The sequence below is a fragment of the Aricia agestis genome, chromosome Z, assembly GCF_905147365.1.
Source record: "Aricia agestis chromosome Z, ilAriAges1.1, whole genome shotgun sequence".
Lineage (NCBI taxonomy): Eukaryota > Metazoa > Arthropoda > Insecta > Lepidoptera > Lycaenidae > Aricia > Aricia agestis.
The window spans coordinates 14000869-14020999 of record NC_056428.1 but is presented as its reverse complement, the minus strand read 5'-3'; the positions used below and the strand labels follow the sequence as shown (position 1 = coordinate 14020999).

Genomic DNA, 20131 nt, shown 5'->3' with positions numbered 1-20131 from the left:
TAATTGTAATAGTATAAAAAATTACTGAAATAATTGAAAAAAGTATAATACAACTAATAAGCGTCATTGTTTCAACTGTAACATTGTTTACTGACTTTTTATAAACTCCAAAACACGGCTGTTAGAACATAATACGACGTATTTTTCGCTTTAGATTTCGAGCGTACCAGCCGATTGCTCCGTTCTTCTGGGGAATCTTACAGCGAAAGCTTAGTTGTATCGTATCTTCACCGGTTTTTTTAGTTATGTTTCATAGAGTAATGCAAGAATACAGTTTTAGTCGTAAGAAAATTTTCGATTCAATAAAGCTTTTGTCATTTATTATACCCAAAATATTATTTTAAAAATATGAAATAAATAGGGGTGATAGACTAATACTCAGAAAAGCCAAAAATCAAATAACATTAAAAAGGGCGTAACCGGCGTTTACCGCCTTGTTACCCGGGGCCAGCGATATATAATTGGAATCTCGGAATCGGCTCCAACGATTTTCATGAAATTTAGTATATAGGGGGTTTATAGGGGGGGCGATAAATCGATCTAGTTAGGAATTATTTAAGAAAATATCATTTTTTTCGTGTTTTAACGAATACCGAGCGAAGCTCGGTAAAATAGCTAGTATTAAATTAATTTATTAAGTTAAACTAATTGAAATTAAAAATGATTTTAATACCTGTATAGTGTTTTATTTTTTACATTTTTGGCTATTTAAAATTAAATGTAACTGCTAACAGGGTTAGAACTAAAAATTATGATGAAATTATTATTTACTAGATGTCCCGCGCGGCTTCGCCCGCGTAAATTAGAAATTTTACAGAATCCGTAGGTACATTTTCCCATAAAAAATATTTCCCCCGTTTTTCCCACATTTTCCTGAGTTTCTTCTGTCGTATTAGTCTTAGAGTAATAATATAATATAACCTTCTCGATAAATGATGAGTCTTACTCGATAAATGATCTATCTAACACTGAGATAAGTTTTTAAATCGGACCTGTAGTTTCTGAGATTGACGCGTTCAAGCAAACATACTCTTCAGGTTTATAATATTAGGTAGATATAGATTTTTTTTAATTATCGCTTGACAAACTCGAGTCTCGATCTAAAAGACTATGATATGGTAGTGATGATGATGATGATGATGATGAAGAATGTAATTTGCATAGTAGCATATGCTTTCTGTTCTTAAAACAACGCCGAAACTCCCAAACTTGTATCTATAAAGAATCAGGAATTCTCTCAGCACCTTCCGAACCACAGTATACCAGGTATATCTCGGTGCAAAATCTTACTTGTTGGTAGCATATGCTTAGAATACTTCTCACGAAACCGAAGTCACCATATGTTTCCCTATAAGTTTTGAGGAGTTCCCTCGATTACTTATGGATCCTTCATCAGATCATCACTTTTCTGAATATAATACCAAATTGGGATGATACCCTATATACCAAAAGAAAAATTTTGAAAATCGGTTAACCAACGGCGGAGTAATCGTTGAATATAAGAAAACGAACATAACACCTCCCCCATTTTGAAAGTCGGTTAAAATTGTAGCCTATGTGTTATTTATTTAATATTTTAATCAGCACATGAATTGAATAACAAAATTTTTTTCAAATTAATCGTAGCACCATCTGTCAGGACAAACTAAAATTGAAATAGAATAATATTGAATGCGATGATAGCGCCGTCCGCCGGATCTAATGTAAAACATTCCAAAATCAACAACTCCTTATAAATAAGAAATTAATTGAAAAAACATTTTCCAGTAGACCAAACTGTAAATCTAAACCATTCTCGAATCTCCACGAACACACACAAAAAATTTCATCAAAATTGGCCAAGATAAGATAAATCCGTTCAGCCGTTCTCGAGTTTTAGCGAGACTAACGAACAGCAATTGATTTTTATATATATAGATTTATCTTTCGATTTCTATATAGTCTTATTAAAAAAATAATCGGACAGAGTAACAACTTAAGTTAGCTAAAATAAAAAAATAATCGGACAGAGAACAACTGAAGTTAGCTAAATTGTGTTTATTTATGTACTATGTATTTTGAGACTATGCAATTTTGTCGCGTTCGCGATTCACTTTCACTTTTGTTGAGTTTCAGAACGCGATATTAGGTCCTCCAACGCGCACGCGAATTTGAACTTTATGCAGCGGTAATAAATTACAAATTGACTCTCCATTTTATTTAGAAAACGTTTGTATGGGAAATAGAAAAATGCTGTTTTGAGGATTTTCCCGGCAATTATTCGAATTTTTCTCACCTTTTAAACCTTCCCTAGACCTCCACGAATAATTCAAGACCAAGATAAGATAAATCCGTTCAGCCGTTCTCGAGTTTTAGCGAGACTAACGAACAGCAATTGATTTTTATATATATAGATTACCTGTTACACAGAAATAGCAAAGTATTAAACATTTTTGCTATTTTGTGACATACGGGCGTTTCCATGGGCGTACCCAGGTTCTGGGCCAGGCGGGGGCAAATTACCCAGATTCTGGGCCGGGGGGGGGCAAATCAGATTTTTTATAAGCTAGGTGGCTTATAAAGAATAAAAAATTAATAATTTTATTTGTAAAAATATTGTATTGCAAACCAATGGCAAGAATTCAGTTTCTTATTTTTTAATTTTTATAGATAAAAGTACTAGATAATATACTTAGTAGGGACGTCAACATGATCCATAAGGGGGGCAGCTGCCCCCTCCTGCCCCCCCCCCCCCCCCCCCCTCGGTACGCCCATGGGCGTTTCAACATGATAAAATACAAGACGTTGTATGCAATTTTGTAACATTTTCCAGCAATAAATTATCCTATGTACCATCGAGGAAGTTGATTCCTATGCAATTGACAGACCAACGTTATTTGGTCGATTATGTCAATTCAATGTTAATTTAATTGTGATCTGTCAGCTGGGTTTGACGTAACGCACAAACTACGTAGGTCCCCAATCTGCATAGGAATCAACTTCTCTGATAGATCAGAGAAGTTGGTTCCTATGCAAATCTTCCTCGATGGTACTTTCAGAGAAATTGTTTCATAGGCAGATGGCTGTCCGACGTTATTTGGTCGAGCTATGTTAAATTCAGCTGATAGACTGGGACCAACATAGACTTGACATCACTCGACCAAAAGACCTAAGCCCGCCAACTAACTACAATTTATTTTTTCTGATGGTACTTAATACTTACCCATGATCCCAAGTAGGTATATCATACTGGATGACGCCTACAACTCCATTGCGCCAAAATTCGTTTATCACACGGGAACCGTACATTTATCTGCGGCAACCGTACATATAAAGTATCCTATGTCCTTTCTCGGGACTCAAAGTATCTCACCGAATTTCATCGAAATCGGTTCAGAGGTTTTAGCTTATAAAGGTAACAGACAGACTATTATAATATTAGTATGGATAGTGTGGGTATCGTCCAAGGAGCTAAAACAAGTATTTTTTCTGATATCTGTGATCGTCATACTCACGACAATCGACATACAATTTCCGAGACATCCAACCCGGTTGTGTTCGGTCACAGTCACGTCACGTCAATTTGGAGTCTAGACTCTAGACACACCTTTACAAAACCACAAGGACTTCTTTAGCTTTTCAGACGAACGGCACTTGTCGTCCAAAGAGAATATATAATAAGTTTTATTGCCGTCGACCGCAAATGCCGTTCGTCTGTAAGAAGCCTTAGACATTAGTCAATAAAATCATTAATGTAGTGTTAAAATCTAGTCTTACATAGGTAGTAAGTACTAATTAATTTGTAAATACTAAGTAGTCGGCAATGAAACCTACTTTAAAATACCACAGTATACATGATATATAGCAGACCTGAAGCTAAGCCGATGTAAACGTGAATGAAAAAGATTGGGAACCCCTGCTATAGACTACTGTACCAGAGTAGACAGAATGATAGAGTATGCCGACTTAGAATTACTGATGTTGAAATTTTTAAATTTGACGTATTATGGCGAAAATTGTCGCTAGGGTTGGTAATTTTGGAATTTTGGCGCAATGGAGTTGTAGGCGTCATCCAGTATGATATACCTACTTGGGATCATGGGTAAGTATTAAGTACCATCAGAAAAAAAAATTGTAGGCAGTTGGCGGGCTTAGGTCTTTTGGTCGAGTGATGTCAAGTCTATGTTGGTCCCAGTCTATCAGCTGAATTTAACATGATAATAATAATACAGCCTGGAGACAGACAGACATACGGACAGAAATCGAAATCTTAGCAATAGCTTTCCATTTTTACCCTCTGGGTACTGAACCCTATCCTACCTAGTCTTCTTCCTTCTTCCTAGTCGTATCCTCATGGCTGAGGGACGTGACCACCAACGCTTTCTGGGATAGGGCTCTCCACTTGTCTCTGTTTTTGGCCTGTTTGAATGCCTCCTGTAAGGTGCAGCCTGCACGGTGCAGGTGCTGCTACCTAGTACCTACCCTAAAACATGGACATTCGTTGTAGTTGGTGAAAACGCCCAATAAAGTACTGTTTATCCCGAACAAATAAATTATAGTAATAAAACAGCTGCCGGGCCACGTTCTGTAGAACCGCTAGTTTTTTAAAATGTTTGTATGTCAAAGAATGTACATTTTATAATGTGTTTTACACTACCAAGTACCAACAACATCATCTCAGTTACTTTCAAAGGAATTTGAACGAAAAGTTCCTTTATACTTCGCCGAACATATTATTTTTAGTTTATCGACTATTGCTCAATAACTTATGAAGTATTTTTAGCCGTAATAGTTTTCTTTTTAAATTCAGCATATTTCCAACTCCCGTGATTTTTTTCACATTTCTGGAAACAACCGTTTAGCTAGTAGGGGGGACACTGGACTCTTACGATTTTTTCCACTTTAGAACTTAATATTTCACAAACGGATCTCTAAATCGGAAAATAATCTATGAATACTCATAATATTTTTAAAAAACCAACGACAACTCAAACGTCATCGTTTGGGTTGTCGTTGGATAGGTGGACGCAAAAAAAGTCATCCCCGCTTCATATGTAGGGAAGGTACCATATTTTTTTTTTTAAAGATTTGATGTACCATTTTGTCGGCGTCATTAATATATTGTGCATTCGTGTCAAATAACAGCTTTGTAGGTCCTACAGTCTCTGAGCAAAACCGCAGACAGACAGACGGACAGACAGACGGACAGACTGACCGAAACTATAAGTGTACCTTGTTGACTACGGAACCCTAAAAATTGATGCACCACAAACAGAGCTTATTACAAAATACGCTAGAGTAAAGTAGCGGATTTTATCTCTAGCAAGGTTGTTAAGCGTTGTTTAAGAATTCCATTATTTTGTTTGTGCCAAGGTTTAAGAGGATACCACAGCGGCTAGAGAAATGAAAAAAAAGTACGTGTAATATCTATAGCTGTCTCCCTTACCTCAAGCCTATACCGCAGAACGCGATAGAGACAACTGCAGAAAATCCAGAAAATCAACGATTCGTTGTCCCCTGATTCCTTCTCCAAAACTTAACCGATTTAAGTAGTTTTTTCATTAAAGATTAAAAAAAGGCTTGAGCTGTGTTCCTATGTTTTGCTTTTTTTGTATAATCTATCCAAATCTGTTTTCTGGACGTTTGAACACAGTGGAAAATCTGGCCATTTTTTTGGGTTTTTGAACGTTCATATCTTATTTAATAATTAAATTATGAAAAAAAATAAAACATAGGGACATTGTATTAGTGGCCGTAGATATTCAGGAAAAAAAGTACTAGCATTATCCAGGGAGGAAACAGGGGACAGCGTTTGTATGGAAAAAATGGCGGTGTGGAATCCTCTTAACTAAGGGGCTGTATGTTGGTTGTGAATATCTTGGGTTTGTGCCCTTGAGTGAGTGACGCGCCTGGGCGAGGCGAAGGAAGGAAGCCTAATCTAACGGAGACTGTACACTAAATAGTAAAGAGAATAATTTATTCAAAACACACTACGTAAATTATAACATGTATTGTGCATTAAAATTAGCCAATAATTTCACGAAAAATTAAAAATAACAAAAAAAAATCTGTCATAAAATATATGTATATGTACTTACAGTGGAAAATATTAAGATGACGCCTGCAACTCCGTTTCGCCAAAATTCGTTTTTTGCAACTGTTATACCTTTTTTCGGAACAAAAAGTATCCTTTGTCCATTCCCGAGACTCAAAGTTTCTTCAGACAAAATTTCAACAAAATATAGACAGACGGACAGAAACACTTTCGCATCTATAATATTATATGAGTAGGTATGGATATTCGTAACATAAGATATTTACACCTCACCTTCAGACAAATCGATAGATGTCAAAAAGCCACTATCTAGCCAGCAGCCACAAATCACAATACACAATATTTGGTCGGGCTATGTTAGTCGTGATGTGTCTGTCGCAGCTGACTGGTTTAAATAGCCGTTCATTCAATGACACGTCTAGCTTTTATATTGAATATTTTAGTCGCTCAAAACGTTCAACACTACAGCTGATTCAAAAGCCGCCGTCTAATTGAAGTAGTTCAGCGCGCACCGCTGCGGCGCTAGGTGCGTTTTATTTACAATATGGCGTCAACTAGCAGGTGTTTGTTGGTGTTTGTGGTTGTTTTTCGGAAAGAAAGTAGTTAATAAAAGTTACAAGTGTTATTAAAGAGACAAAAATTGTGGAGGCACATAAGAGTGAATTAAAATTTCAACAAATATTCGAGGAGAAATTACGGGATTATGAAATGGATGGACGCAGCCTCCCCCGAAAGGGGGGTTCGGGGGGCACAGCCCCCCGTCAAAACAAAACAAACACAATCCAGAAAGTCCAAAAGTTGGTTAGGTTAGGTTAGAACTTAGACCACAACACAGAGGGAGCCGAGCGAGCGCAGCGAGCGTGCTGCGGCAGCAGCCGGCGACCGCCGTCAAATAAAAGGGGGGCTCAGGGGGCGCAGCCCCCCGCCAAAACAAAAACAAACCAGTTGGCTAAGCGTCGTCTAGCTGTAGTGTTGAACGTTGTAGTCAACAAGTCGGCTAAACGACGTATAGCCGTGTGATTGAATGGCGTTGTTGAGTCAAAGGGCTAGCTGTTTCAGTAAACGGCTATTTAAACCAGTCGGCTGCGACATGTCTACTAGCAACGGCCTGCCTGCTTAGATTTTGAGCAGTAAGGGCAAATGTTTGATTCCTCTGTTCAACGTGGTTCAACCCAATGTAAGCAACGCTGAAACTTTTTACGTGTATGTATAAAATAAATCCTATTGTGCATTTTCTTTACGGGCAGAGTGCGCGTGCGTAGAGTACAGTGAGCAGTCTCCCTTACAATTAGCAAGAACTTAAAAATAACAAGATTATTATGGAGTTGTATCACCGCCATAACATTTACTAAGTGTCATTTGTAACGATGTGTTAAACATAACGTTCTGTGCGAGATCTTTAATTTTAATATTCAAAATTACAGTTGTTAAAATGATGCTATTACTTATAGTTATGTTAATGTATAAAGAAATTGTTGCCATGGAGAGCTCTAGAGCTATAGAGGGATACCCCAAAGGATATATGTCTGACTGTGAGTTTTTAGCACCAAAATGTCGCTTTGTATTACTAAGGCCCACTTGCGCAGATAAAGTTAAAGATAGATAAAGTTAAAAAAGGGTTAAACATTATCTCTTTCGTAAAATATATGAAGAATGTAAGAGACAACATACTATTTAACCCGGTTTTGACTTTAACCCAGATCTGCGCAAGTGGATCTAAGCTACTAAGTTAGTTATCAATAGCAGCATAATATAGCAACCATAGCTTAGTATTAGATATTATGTCATCCGATATGGAGTACTATTATATATTCTGTGATTATGTATAAAAGAGTATGTTGTACATTAATTTGAAAATAACTACTTATTGTTTATTAATATTGTTTACCAGTAAGTAATAAAAAAGTTACACGTAATCATGACTGCAATGCATTGTCTTTCGAGCAACTTTTTCAATGTATTAGACAAGGACAACATAATATTTTTATTTTTCATTTTGATAATATTATGTTGTTCGCCACTCCGTTGTATATTTTCCGCAATAAGTTAATATAATTTATGTTGTTTACCGGGATTCAAAGCTGTCGAAATTATCACGTTTTGTAGAGTTCACAGCGAGCACCGATAATATATTTTTTTAAATTATGTAGGTATTTGTAAATTCATGACATTGGGAGATTTCTCTTTAAAATATATGGGTAAAATTTAACTCTATCATTGTTGCTACTTTTACAGTAAACTCTATATAAGGGAATATATAGAGCTAGACTTATGACTCTATAATATAAGGGGATACACACTCTGAAGTATCATCACTCATATTTAAATCTACGTGAATTCTATACAATAACTTCTATAATTATAGGCTCGGTTTTTCTAGTATTGTGTCACCGCAAAATAGCGGTCGTAGCTCGTAATACGAAGGCTCACAATAAACATTTTCAAGGGAAATAAAGTAGTAGTATATTATGAGTAATAAGAGTATTATATTATTATTTTTACGTAATTTGGTCAACGTGAATTAGATTTCTGATAAGCCCTGGAACGTGTCATGGACGCTTGTCAACAACTACAACTACTACGGGAGTAGTTATGAAGAGTCAGAGGCGGCTTAAGGCGAACGCGACGTGGGCTACCGCCTACAGCCTTAAGGGGATTAACAAGTTTTCATACTCAAATTTTTATAAATAAAAGTTTCGAAAAATTCTATCCCTCAACAAAATCCGTCCTCTTGCGCCATCCATCAGGGGTCTCACAAAATATATCTTGCCCACATCAAATTCAGCCCCGCCAGTGAGAAGTTCTGACCCGACGATTGAGAGCTTGAATTAATACAGTAAAACTCTACTTACTTTCCTACCCTGAGCCCTGTCTGTGATACTACTCCACTCACAGAAATGGAACTAGATCCATTTCTGACTCCACTACTAAAATTTCACAATTCAAGTCCATTCGCAACTTTATCTGCCTCTTGTGAAAGTTCTAGCTGTCCAAAAGATTGAAATGTTCACAGAACAAAATAGAAAGAGTATAGGTGACATATTTCAGTGGCCAAGGTGGCTTCTCTATCTGTGTGCTCGTTAAAATAAATGTACTATACTCCTACTAAAACTCTTACTTCTTAGCTTAATATAACGTTTTTCAGGTCCCGGATCTACCAAACCAGCAATAATCACAAAAAAATCTCTCAGGCAACTCGCATTTGTGAATGGCAACTTTAACGGTACGGAACGGAAGTACAACTACTACGAAATGGGTGACCTAGCCAAGGACCCATACTTCGACTTCAATAAGACAACGCTGGTATACGTTTCTGGATTCCTGGACAGTCCACACTTTCTGTTCTCCCGGCTCGTAGCAGATGCTTACAACAATCTAGGATATAACATCTTGAATCTGGATACTAACAAGTTCACCACTTTGGAATACCAGCTGTAAGTATATTGCCCGCTTTCATACACTGCTTTCAATTTTAGAAATAGCAGATGCGCAGTGCACATTACTACAATCTTCCAAAGAGATTAGAAATCTTTTTAAACATTTTTACTGAGATCATCGTCATTGTGTTGACTCGTGTGTTTTTTTAGAGCTTGCCGCATGTCACGTCCAGTTGGCAAGCACGTGGCTGAGATGCTCGCCAACCTCACCCGTGTGGGTTTGGACCCGAAGAAACTCCAGCTCCTCGGCTTAAGCCTGGGCGGTCAAACGATAAGTTTCATAGCGAAGGAGTACAAGAAACTGACCGGATCTAAAGTTGCTAGAGTCACCGGCTTGGATCCCGCCGGACCCTGCTTCAGGAACCTCGGCCCCGAAGACAGGATCGACTCATCGGATGCTGACTTCGTCGACATCATCTCTACCAACATAGATGGATTCGGAATGGCCGCACCGGTAGCCCACGTCCAATTTTATGTCAACGGGGGCGAATTCCAACCTGGGGGGCCGATTCTCTGGTACAACTGTGGCATCGTATGCAGTCATATCTACTCCTTCGCGATTTGGTTATCCGCGATCAGAAATCCGAGTTCCTTTATCGGTATTCAGTGCGACTCCGTGCAGCAGGCAAGAGATAATTCCTGCTACGGAAGATACCCTCTCGTTACCAATGTCATGGGCCTAAACACGGATAGGAGGAGAAAGGGAATATTCTACTTAGCGACAGGACAGTTTCCTCCATACTATTTAGGGCCCAAAGGACTGAAAAGGAAGAATGATTTTGTGCTTAAGAAGCTGAGCGCTCCTAATGACGTAGATGTCTTTGTCATTTAAAATCTTTGGGTTTAAGAAAAATATTTAAGTACTAGCTGTCCCGGCAAACGTTTCTTTGCCATTGTATAAAGTATTTCGCCCGTATTATTTTATTGAAGTGACTAAATAAGTATGTCACCATGGCAACGTCCATCGCTATCTCGTCGCACTAACAATGGGCGCCGTCAGTCTCGAGTTGTAATAATTTACTATTATTTATTCAACAAATGCACTTATCAATATAAAAAGTACCCAGTAACCGATTCTCAGACCCACTGAATATGCATATAAAATTTGGTTAAAATCAGTAAAGCCGTTTCGGAGGAGTACGCGGCCTAACATTGTGACACGAGAATTTTATATACTTACAAGATTCATCACAAATTACTAGTTAAGTAATTATTGTAAGTGTAGCTTTTATGTTAGGATGCTATAAGGTTTATTTAATTTATTATCAAATAAATTGTTAAAATATGTTGTTTTTGTGTGAATTGCACAACCTTGATTTTATATACGAGTAAATTAATTAATTGTAAACTGTACGTATAATATGTATGAGGTAGTTTTAAAGGTTACTTTAAAACAGTCGATACCCAAAAGTTTTTATTCAGGCGCTACGAATTGTTGGTTTTTCAATTCTCAAATGTTTTATCATGGTAATTAAAGTATATTAAGGTAAGTTTGTACATTTTCTTTCATTTTTTTTCTTTATCTAACAGTTTCAACCCTAATTTTTAGGCTTCAGTTCCCAAAGGGTAAACGAGACCCTATTACTAATACTTCGATGTCTGTCCGTCTGTCTGCCTCCACGCTGTATCTCAATATTCAAGAACGATAGCTAGAGAGTTGAAATTTTCACAGATATAACAACAAAATATACTAAAAACAAAATAAAATAAATTTTTAAAGATACCCATACAATAAACCCATACCCATACAACAAACCTGATTTTTTTTTTGCTTTTTTGCTCGATTTCAATAATGGAAAATATTATCCTACTAATATTATAAAGGCGAAAGTTTGTTTGGATGTATCATGGATGTGTGGATGTATGGATGTATGGATGTATGGATGTATGGATGTATGGATGTATGGATGTATGGATGTATGGATGTATGGATGTATGGATATTTGTTACTCTTTCACGCAAAAACTACTGAATTTATCTTAATGAAAATTTACAATAATATAACTTATACATCAGAATAACACATAGGCTACAATTTTAACCGACTTTCAAAATGGGGGAGGTGTTATGTTCGTTTTTTTACATTCAACAATTACTCCGCCGTTTGTGAACCGATTTTCAAAATTTTTCTTTTGGCGTACAGGGTGTCATCCCAATTTGATACTATACTCACAAAAATGGTGATCTGATGCTGGAATGCATAGGTAATCGTGGGAACTCCTCAAAATGTATATGGAAACATGTAGTGACTTCGGTTTCGTGAGAAGTAGTCCAAGCATATGCTACCAACAAGCAAGATTTTCACCAAGGTATACCATGATTGGGTTGGGAAGTTGCTATTCCTTATACATACAAGTTTGGGAGTTTAGGCGTTGTTTTAAGAACGGAAAGCATATTATGCTACTATGCAAATTACATTCACCATCATCATATTATACCTACCTACCATATTATACCTTATATGCATCCCATGATCATTATGAGCCTATTATGACCCTATTATTGGTACCCACTTTTCATAGTCATTTAGATCAAGATTCGATTTTGTCAAGCGATTTAAAAAATATTTGTTTGTTTGATTGAACACGCTAATCTCAGGATCTATTGGTCCGATTAAAAAAAATATTTCAGTGCTAGATAGCTCATTTATCAAAGAAGGATTTTTTATCACGCTAAAACTAATAGGGCCGAAGAAACAGAGGAAATGTGGTTTAAACGGAAAATTATTAGAAAGGGTTTATCTCATGAACTACTGAAGCAATTTTGTATGTTATTTGGCACAGATAACTACGTGAAGAGACATAAGAGCTATTTTGTTGGGAAAAAATGTACGATTTCCGTAAAATTCCTAATTTACGCGGGCGAAGCCGCGCGGGACATTTAGTGTTCACATAATACTCAATTGTACTTATCATTTTATAATTAACTAGCTGTTGCCCGCTACTTCGTCCGCGTGGACTTTAGTTTATAGTTGTTCCCGTACATCGATTGAGTAGTTTACGCGCAAATCAGAAAAGTATATTGTGTGGGAACCGCACATTTTTCCGGGACAAAAAACATTCCTTGTCCCAGATTCAAATTAGTATCTCCAATCTCCATGCAGACGCGTCTATCCCTTAGGTGCAATGTGTGCGGTGCACACGGGCGCCGCGGTCCTAGGGGCGCCGAGCGCCGCTCGCACTAGGCGCGCGCCTGCGCTGGCCGGCCGCCACGGCCCACGCTTTATTGACCAACGTAAAAAGAACTCCAGTTTGCAAACATTTTTGTGTAATATGAAATTTCAAAAACTCTTCTTATATTAATTGTAGAATTACAGCAAAGCAAGGCGCGCCATAAGCGGCTCGGTTTTTGCAATAAAAATAATGTTATAATCTTTATTTTTCAACATGAAATAAAACTTAAAACATATAAATGAAGATTATATTCTTTGGTGTAATAGTGAGTATCCTATCGCTCGTTTTTTCAAATTAGGTAGTGGGAGGATTTGGATTTAGATACAAAAAAGCACAGTGTTCTAATTTAGAAAACAAACATGCTGGCTCTTCGGATGTAGGGAAGTTAGAGCTCTTCAATGAAATCGAATAAATACCGATTTTGTGATGATGTGATGTTTAATAAGTTTAGAACATGAAATTTAAAGTAAAATTGAAGTACTTAAGCGATATAAAATTTACATTTTGGGGTTAGACTTGTTAGGGTCAGTCAAGACTCAAGAGCACATCATGGTCAAAACCGAAAAAACCTTCAATATACAAACAGATAACAATAGAGTTTGTTATGTATTTTATATTGGAGAAATTTGACAGTACCTATGTGGTAACTTGATATGCTGTTATAGTTCGTCTAGTGGGAAGAAAGAAGCCACCGCTTAGAGTCCTCACCCTTAAGCGGCCGGACAAACTGTACTTTTACTTTGTACCCATTTCATTATGACCCCGCGCGCGCTTGTTAGGGGGCGCTAGGGTAATGTTTGCACACGGGCGCCACATGGGTTAGAGACGGCCCTGTCTCCATGCCTCATCAAAATAGATTAAATAGTTTAGGCGAGAATCATAAAAGTTTATTGTGCGGGAACCGTATATTTTCTGGGATAAAAAGTATCCCTTATTCTTTCCCGAGACTGAAAGTATTGCCATACCAAATTTCATCAAAATAGATTGAATAGTTTAGGCGATAATCACAAAAGTTTATTGTGTGGGAACCGTACATTTTCCGGGACAAAATTAGTTTTCCTTGTCCTTTCCCGAGACTCAAAGTATCTCCATACCAAATTAAATAAAAATAGATTGAATAGTTTACGCGCAAATCATAAAACTTTTCATAGTCTTTTAGATCAAGACTCCCAAGCGATAATTAATAAAAATCTATAAGTACCTACCTAATATTATAAACCTGAAGAGTAAGTATGTTTGCTTGAACGCGTTAATATCAGGAACTACAGGTCCGATTTAAAAACTTATTTCAGTGTTAGATAGCTCATTTATGATTTATTGAGTAAGGCTGTGGTCTACATATTACAACGCTAAGACTAATATTTCCCAATATTAGAAATTACGAACTACTGGAGCAATTTTATGGCAATATTTGGCACAGATATAGAGTACACCAAGTGAAGGGAGTAGGGACATAAGCTATTTTTATGGGAAAATGTACGGTTTCCGTAAAATTCCTAATTTACGCGGGCGAAGCCGCGCGGGACATCTAGTAATTTAAATAATAAAGGGGGGCTCCCATACAAAAAACACAATTTTGAGCCTATTTTTGCTCTATTATGAGTACGGAACCCTTCGCGCGTGAGTCAAGCTCACACTTGGCCGATTTTTAGTGCTACACCATGGCTACACCTCGTTATTTAGTAACATGTGAAGTCATAAATCAGTTCTACAGTCATTATAAAGAACCAAAGCTGCTTACTGTGTTGATCAAAATGATTTTTGTCTTGGTACTGTTGATGTTCAAACCAACAATCGGTGTTCACAGCTCCAAGTCTATAGAAGGATACCCAAGTGGATGCCTGTCAGACTGTAAGTGTGTTTTGTTTCCGAATCAACAATGGGAAGCAGATGATATTATTTTGATGGCCATTTAGTAAATTCGCTAATTAAAAAGTATCATTTGCCTGCTCAGTCATTTTGCTCTTACCCCAGCAGAGTTAGATTTTTTTTTAAATTAATTATGGTCAGAATTTTTTTTGCACTAGTGTTTTGAGGAGGTCACAAATAGCTTAAATTCAAAAACGTGACCAAATCCGACGTGTGCGTTAGTCGCCATATAGATTTGAAGGTCCAATCTTTTTTTAGCTATATCTCCTTTATTTTATATTTTTTTAAGAAAATGATAAGGATCAAAAATGTCGCAAATTTGATTTTCTACAACTTTAGTCCTCATAATTTTTATTTTAAAATCAATATTTACGGAAATAGCTGCAAAAAACAAGTCAAAGTATAATTTCGACCCGTTCGACCTCGATTATTGTCAGATACAGAAAACACTTATAGCTCATTAAAAATTAAGACTTCGCTGGTTGTGCGGTGATAGGTAGAGACTTGAAATTTTCAGATGTTATGTATTTTGTTTCCCTCTATAGCAACAAATACTGAAACTTATTATATTTAATATTTGATGGGGCTCCCATATAATAAACAGATTTTTAGTGGCCTTTTTTGCTCTTTATCAAAAATAGCAGCACTAAGACAATTATTAAAATATGAATTAAATATTTAATTGTATTTGTACTTACCTTAATAATCAATAATAAAATTAAAATAAAATAAATATTTAAAAGCATATATTTCCCATACAAAAAGCACAAAATTGTATATCTTTGCCTTATAATCGCCGTACTATTATAACCCTTATCCCTTCATGAGCGAGTGCGACTCGTACTTGGCTAATTTTTTAATAATGATTCAGGTGTAGGTTGTGCCATAATTGTTATACTAGAGCTATTGACCGAGCTTCGCTCGGTTTTCGATAAAATGACATTTTCTAAAAATGGTTTCTAGACCCTAGCTAGATCTATTTATCGCCCCCGAAAACCCCTATATACTAAATTTCATGAAAATCGTTGGAGCCGATTCCGAGATTCCAATAATATTTATTATGTTACGCTCAAAGACCGAAAACGCTCAGTGGGCGAAAAAATGGCTCACAACGCGTTGTGGTCATAGTGAAAAAGGCCACGACGCGTTCTGGTAATCACAGAAATACCACAAAGCGAAATTCGTGTCGTGGCTGACGTGCTATTCGACCACAACGCGTTGTGGTAATCGAGAAAAGCCATGACGCGTTCTGAGCATTTAAAACAGCCACGACGCGAATCCGTGTTGTGGCCCTAATGAAAACGGCCACGACGCATTCTGACCAGGTTAGTTACTCAGGAGCAATTTTATAGCGCCCAAGTGTGTGCGCAATACACAAGAGCACTCTGGTTCCAATGAAACCAGGTCAGTTACACAGGAGTAATTTTATAGTGCCCAAGTGTGTGCGGAATACACAAGAGCCCGTTACGCAGGAGTAATTTTAAAGTGCCCAAGTGTGTGCGCAATACACAAGAGCACTCTGGTTTCAATGAAACCAGGCCAGTTGAACAGAAGTCATTTCATAGTGCCCAAGTGTGTGTGCAATACACAAGGGCACGTATGAGTTATTTTTATAGTTTTATAGTGCCCAAATGTGTGCGCAATACACAAGAGCACTCTGGTTGTTACGCAGGAGGTATGTTATAGTGCCCAAGTGTGTGCGCAATATACAAGAGCACTCTGGTTTCAATGAAACCAGGCCAGTTAAGCAGGAGTAATTTTATAGTGCCCAAGTGTGTGCGCAATACACAAGAGCTCTCTGGTTTTAATAAAACCAGGCCAGTTAAGCAGGAGTAATTTTATAGTGCCCAAGTGTGTGCGCAATATATATTATTATACACAAGAATTGCTCGTTTAAAGATATAAGATTAGGGTCTAATTCATGATCAGAAATATTCAGTTTCATTGATTGCTAAAAAAAAAGTCATAAGGAACTTTGTAGGAAATTTAATGATCTACCCACTAGGGAATGCAATCTTGATCTTGCAAGATCAAGATTCCACCAAGATCTTGAGTGATTTTCCAAGATTCAATCTTGAATTTCGAAATCCTGTTCGCGATCTTGACAAAATAGTCCAAGATTGAAACAAGATTTCGAGATTTTCAGACTGTTCATACCGGCGCTGCAAAGCGCGAACCACATATTTAACACGTTCAGACCGGGGTGTACCACCGGTGGAGCACGGAGTACTCGCTGACAGGGCGGGGTGTACCACCGGTGGCCACATCACACCTGACTTTTAATGTACTAAGAAATTCGTGCCGCCTTGATAGACAGTATTGTAATTACCGTTCCCGCCCTGTAAAATCGACAAAGTTTCATAGTGTAGCTCAGGAGATGGATATTATTTCGGGAAGTAAAAAAATCAGGATTGAAAAATTGTACCTACTTATTAGAAACAAAATATGACAAAATCATGATTAATGGTACGAAATGCAAATTATTTCTGCTGGATCACATTAAGAAAATGTTTATTTATAGGAAAACTAAATCAAACATGAAAAAAAATTATAAAGACATTGATGGTGCAAGACGAAAATTATTTTTGATGAGTCACGTGCAGAGCAAAATGTATTCACGCGTTTTGATTTTTTTCTAGCCATCGCCTTAGATTCGGTTGTTGTGATACGGTCGTAACAAGGCCTGCATCTCTTTCGGGTATTTCTAAGCATTCCTTCGGGTTTCTCTGACTTATGTTTTGGCTTCCGTTGAACAATTGCCTCTGCAGCGTCATCGGGTTGATTATCAGTGCTAGACTTGCTAATCACTATTTTATAATTTTGTTCCCAGAATTCTAAAATACTTAGTTTCTTTCCTTCTCCAAATTTCTGGTGAATAACCCAAGCATTTACTAACATTGTGCCACAATCTCGGTGATAAGTTTGCGGTACCACTTTAGGGTTTTTCTAAGGCTGGTATAGTACGAAGCCATCTGATCTGATACATATCCACGCGTGATGAGTGATGAGACAAAACAATTGACCTATTATAGGATTGTTAGATCGTTAGAAAGAGAGATAATGCATAATTCGTGCATAATCGTTGGCCGTGTCCACCGGTGGCGCACCCCGCCCGGCAGGTCTTTCGGTTTATGGGGCGGTGATGTACCACCGGTGGACACATGAATATTTGCCCCGTTTGGATACTATATACCAGTTCATGAGGTCCCGGTCTGAACGTGTTAAGGGTATATAATATAGTAGACAGATAAGATCAATTTGCAGCAAAAAACGCATTTTTTCATTTATTTTGCTCAATCTTGAAAATCCCGAAAATCTTGATTCGCGACCAAGATCTCGACCCGAATCTCAACAAGATCTCGAACTGACCAATCTTGATTCAGAAAAAAGACGCCAAGATCTTGAGTAGTCAATCTTGGTCCAAGATTGCATTCTCTATCTACCACCTACAACTTTTTTAGGGTTCCGTACCCAAAGGGTAAAAACGGGACCCTATTACTGCGACTTCGATGTCTATCCGTCTGGCCATCTGTCCGTCTGTCTCCAGGCTGTAACTCAAGAACCGCTTTAGCTAGACTTCTAAAATTTTCACAGATTGTGTATATCTGTTGCCGCTAAAACAGCAAATACTACAAACAAAATAAAATTAATATTTAAGGGGGGCTCCCATACAACAAACGTGATTTTTGGCCCTTCTTGCTCTATATCAATAATGGCAACAGGTATGTACTTGAATTTTGGTCAAAGTCCTTAGTTATATGTGTTCTTTAATATTTAATAATAATATTAAAATAAAATAAAAAATTAAGGTGGGCTCCCATACAAAAAACACAAATTTGGCCTAATTTTGCTCTATATAATGCTACGAAACCCTTCGTGCGCGAGTCCGACTCGCACTTGCCCGATTTTTCTACATTTATTATAGCTAAATTCGATAATTATTGACATACATGCGAAATTATACTTTGACTTGTTTTTTGCATTTATCCCCGTAAATATTGATTTTACAATGAAAATTATAAGAACTAAAAATGTAGAAAATTAAATTTACAACAAACTTAGTTCTTATCATTTTCGTAAAAAAATTGAAAATTAAAGAGATATGTCTAAAAACCATAAACTTATCTTATCTTATATCTTTAAACGAGCAATTCTTGTATTTCTTTCTTGTATTCTTGTATTCTTTCATCTCGGAATCGGCTCCAACGATTTGCATGAAATTTTGTATATAGGGGGTTTCGGGGAGATAAATCGATCTAGCTAGGAATCATTTTTAGAAAATGTCATTTTCATCGAATAGGTACCGAGCAAAAAACGAAAAACAGATTTGATCTTCAAACCAATATGGCGGCTAACGCACAAGTCGGAATTAACTCGAGTTTTTTTTTAATTTAAGCTATTCATGACCCCCGCTAAACAGAAGTGCAAAAAAATTTCTCGCTATAATTAATTTCAGATTCCCATGTAACAAGTCTGAACCTCTACTGGGCTATCTTTGATGTTCAAAAAAAAAATAGGGCGCATTCGAGATTGTACTCATTCTGTAAGTTACAAAGATGATACCTGTTTTAGGTCCTGGATCTGAGAAGCCTGCCATAATCACCGAAAAGTCTCTGAAGCAGCTACAACTGGTGATCGGTAACCTTAATGGTTCCGAAAGAAGATACAACTACTACGAAATGAAGGGTCTCGCAAAGGATCCCTACTTTAACTTCAACAAACGGACGATGCTATTCGTATCTGGATTCTTGGATTCTCCCCTCTTCCCATTCACCAGAATGATGGCTGACGCCTATTCCAAATTGGGGTACAACGTGCTATCCCTGGACACTCTTAAGTTTACCACCGTGGATTATCCGATGTGAGTAACATTGTCTAAAAAATTGTTGATTTACATTTTCACTCGTTTCTGTGTAAATATGGCAATATTTTTCAGAGCGAGTCGTCTAGCTCGGCCTGTTGGCAAGCACACAGCAGAAATGCTCGTAAACCTGACGCGAAGTGGTTTGGATCCTAAGAAACTGGAGTTAGTCGGCATTAGCCTGGGTGGTCAGACAATAAGTTTCATAGCGAAGCACTACCACCGGATGACTGGAGTGAAAATCGCCAGGATAACCGGTCTGGATCCCGCCGGACCCTGCTTCAGGAACCTCGGCGCCGATCAAAGACTAGACGCTTCCGATGCCGACTTCGTGGACATCATTGCTACCAACATCGACGGGTACGGCATGGCAGCGCCGGTAGCCCACGTGCAGTTCTACGTGAACGGAGGGGAATTCCAGCCGGGGGGACCGCTAATCTGGTACATATGTGACGTGCTCTGTAGCCACGTGCAGGTCATCGTTATCTGGATATCGGCGATCGCAAATCCGAACTCATTCATTGGTATGCAGTGCGACTCGGTTCAGCAGGCAAGATTCAGAGAGTGCTACTTCAGACACCCGCTAGTAACCAACGAAATAGGCCTGAACACGGATAGAAACAAAACAGGGATATTTTACGTTGCGACGCAGCAGTATCCACCCTATTATTTGGGAGCCATGGGGTTGAAGAGAAAGAACGATTTTGTGTTAAAAAACTTGAAAAATGTGAACGATGTCGACGTGTATATCATTTGA

General features: G+C 37.6%; 2 protein-coding genes across 2 annotated transcripts; both read left to right on the top strand.

Annotated features, from left to right (window-relative positions):
• The first annotated feature begins 7413 nt into the window (after positions 1–7413).
• On the top strand, positions 7414–10319 carry LOC121738954 (pancreatic lipase-related protein 2-like). Its single transcript, XM_042131240.1, has 3 exons — positions 7414–7566; positions 9180–9468; positions 9622–10319. The coding sequence occupies exons 1-3, from the start codon at positions 7467–7469 to the stop codon at positions 10301–10303; spliced, it is 1071 nt and encodes a 356-aa protein (XP_041987174.1). The 5' UTR covers positions 7414–7466; the 3' UTR covers positions 10304–10319.
• A 4094-nt stretch (positions 10320–14413) lies between these two features.
• Positions 14414–20131, top strand: LOC121738342 (lipase member H-like). The gene is made up of 3 exons (XM_042130320.1): positions 14414–14495; positions 19086–19374; positions 19450–20131. The coding sequence occupies exons 1-3, from the start codon at positions 14423–14425 to the stop codon at positions 20129–20131; spliced, it is 1044 nt and encodes a 347-aa protein (XP_041986254.1). The 5' UTR covers positions 14414–14422.

Coding starts and splice junctions, on each gene's coding strand:
- LOC121738954 (XM_042131240.1), top strand. CDS start 7,467: ATGATGCTATTACTTATAGTTATGTTAATGTATAAAGAAATTGTTGCC. Junction 7,567..9,179: donor CAAAGGATATATGTCTGACT/GTGAGTTTTTAG, acceptor AACGTTTTTCAG/GTCCCGGATCTACCAAACCA. Junction 9,469..9,621: donor ACCACTTTGGAATACCAGCT/GTAAGTATATTG, acceptor GTGTTTTTTTAG/AGCTTGCCGCATGTCACGTC.
- LOC121738342 (XM_042130320.1), top strand. CDS start 14,423: ATGTTCAAACCAACAATCGGTGTTCACAGCTCCAAGTCTATAGAAGGA. Junction 14,496..19,085: donor AAGTGGATGCCTGTCAGACT/GTAAGTGTGTTT, acceptor TACCTGTTTTAG/GTCCTGGATCTGAGAAGCCT. Junction 19,375..19,449: donor ACCACCGTGGATTATCCGAT/GTGAGTAACATT, acceptor AATATTTTTCAG/AGCGAGTCGTCTAGCTCGGC.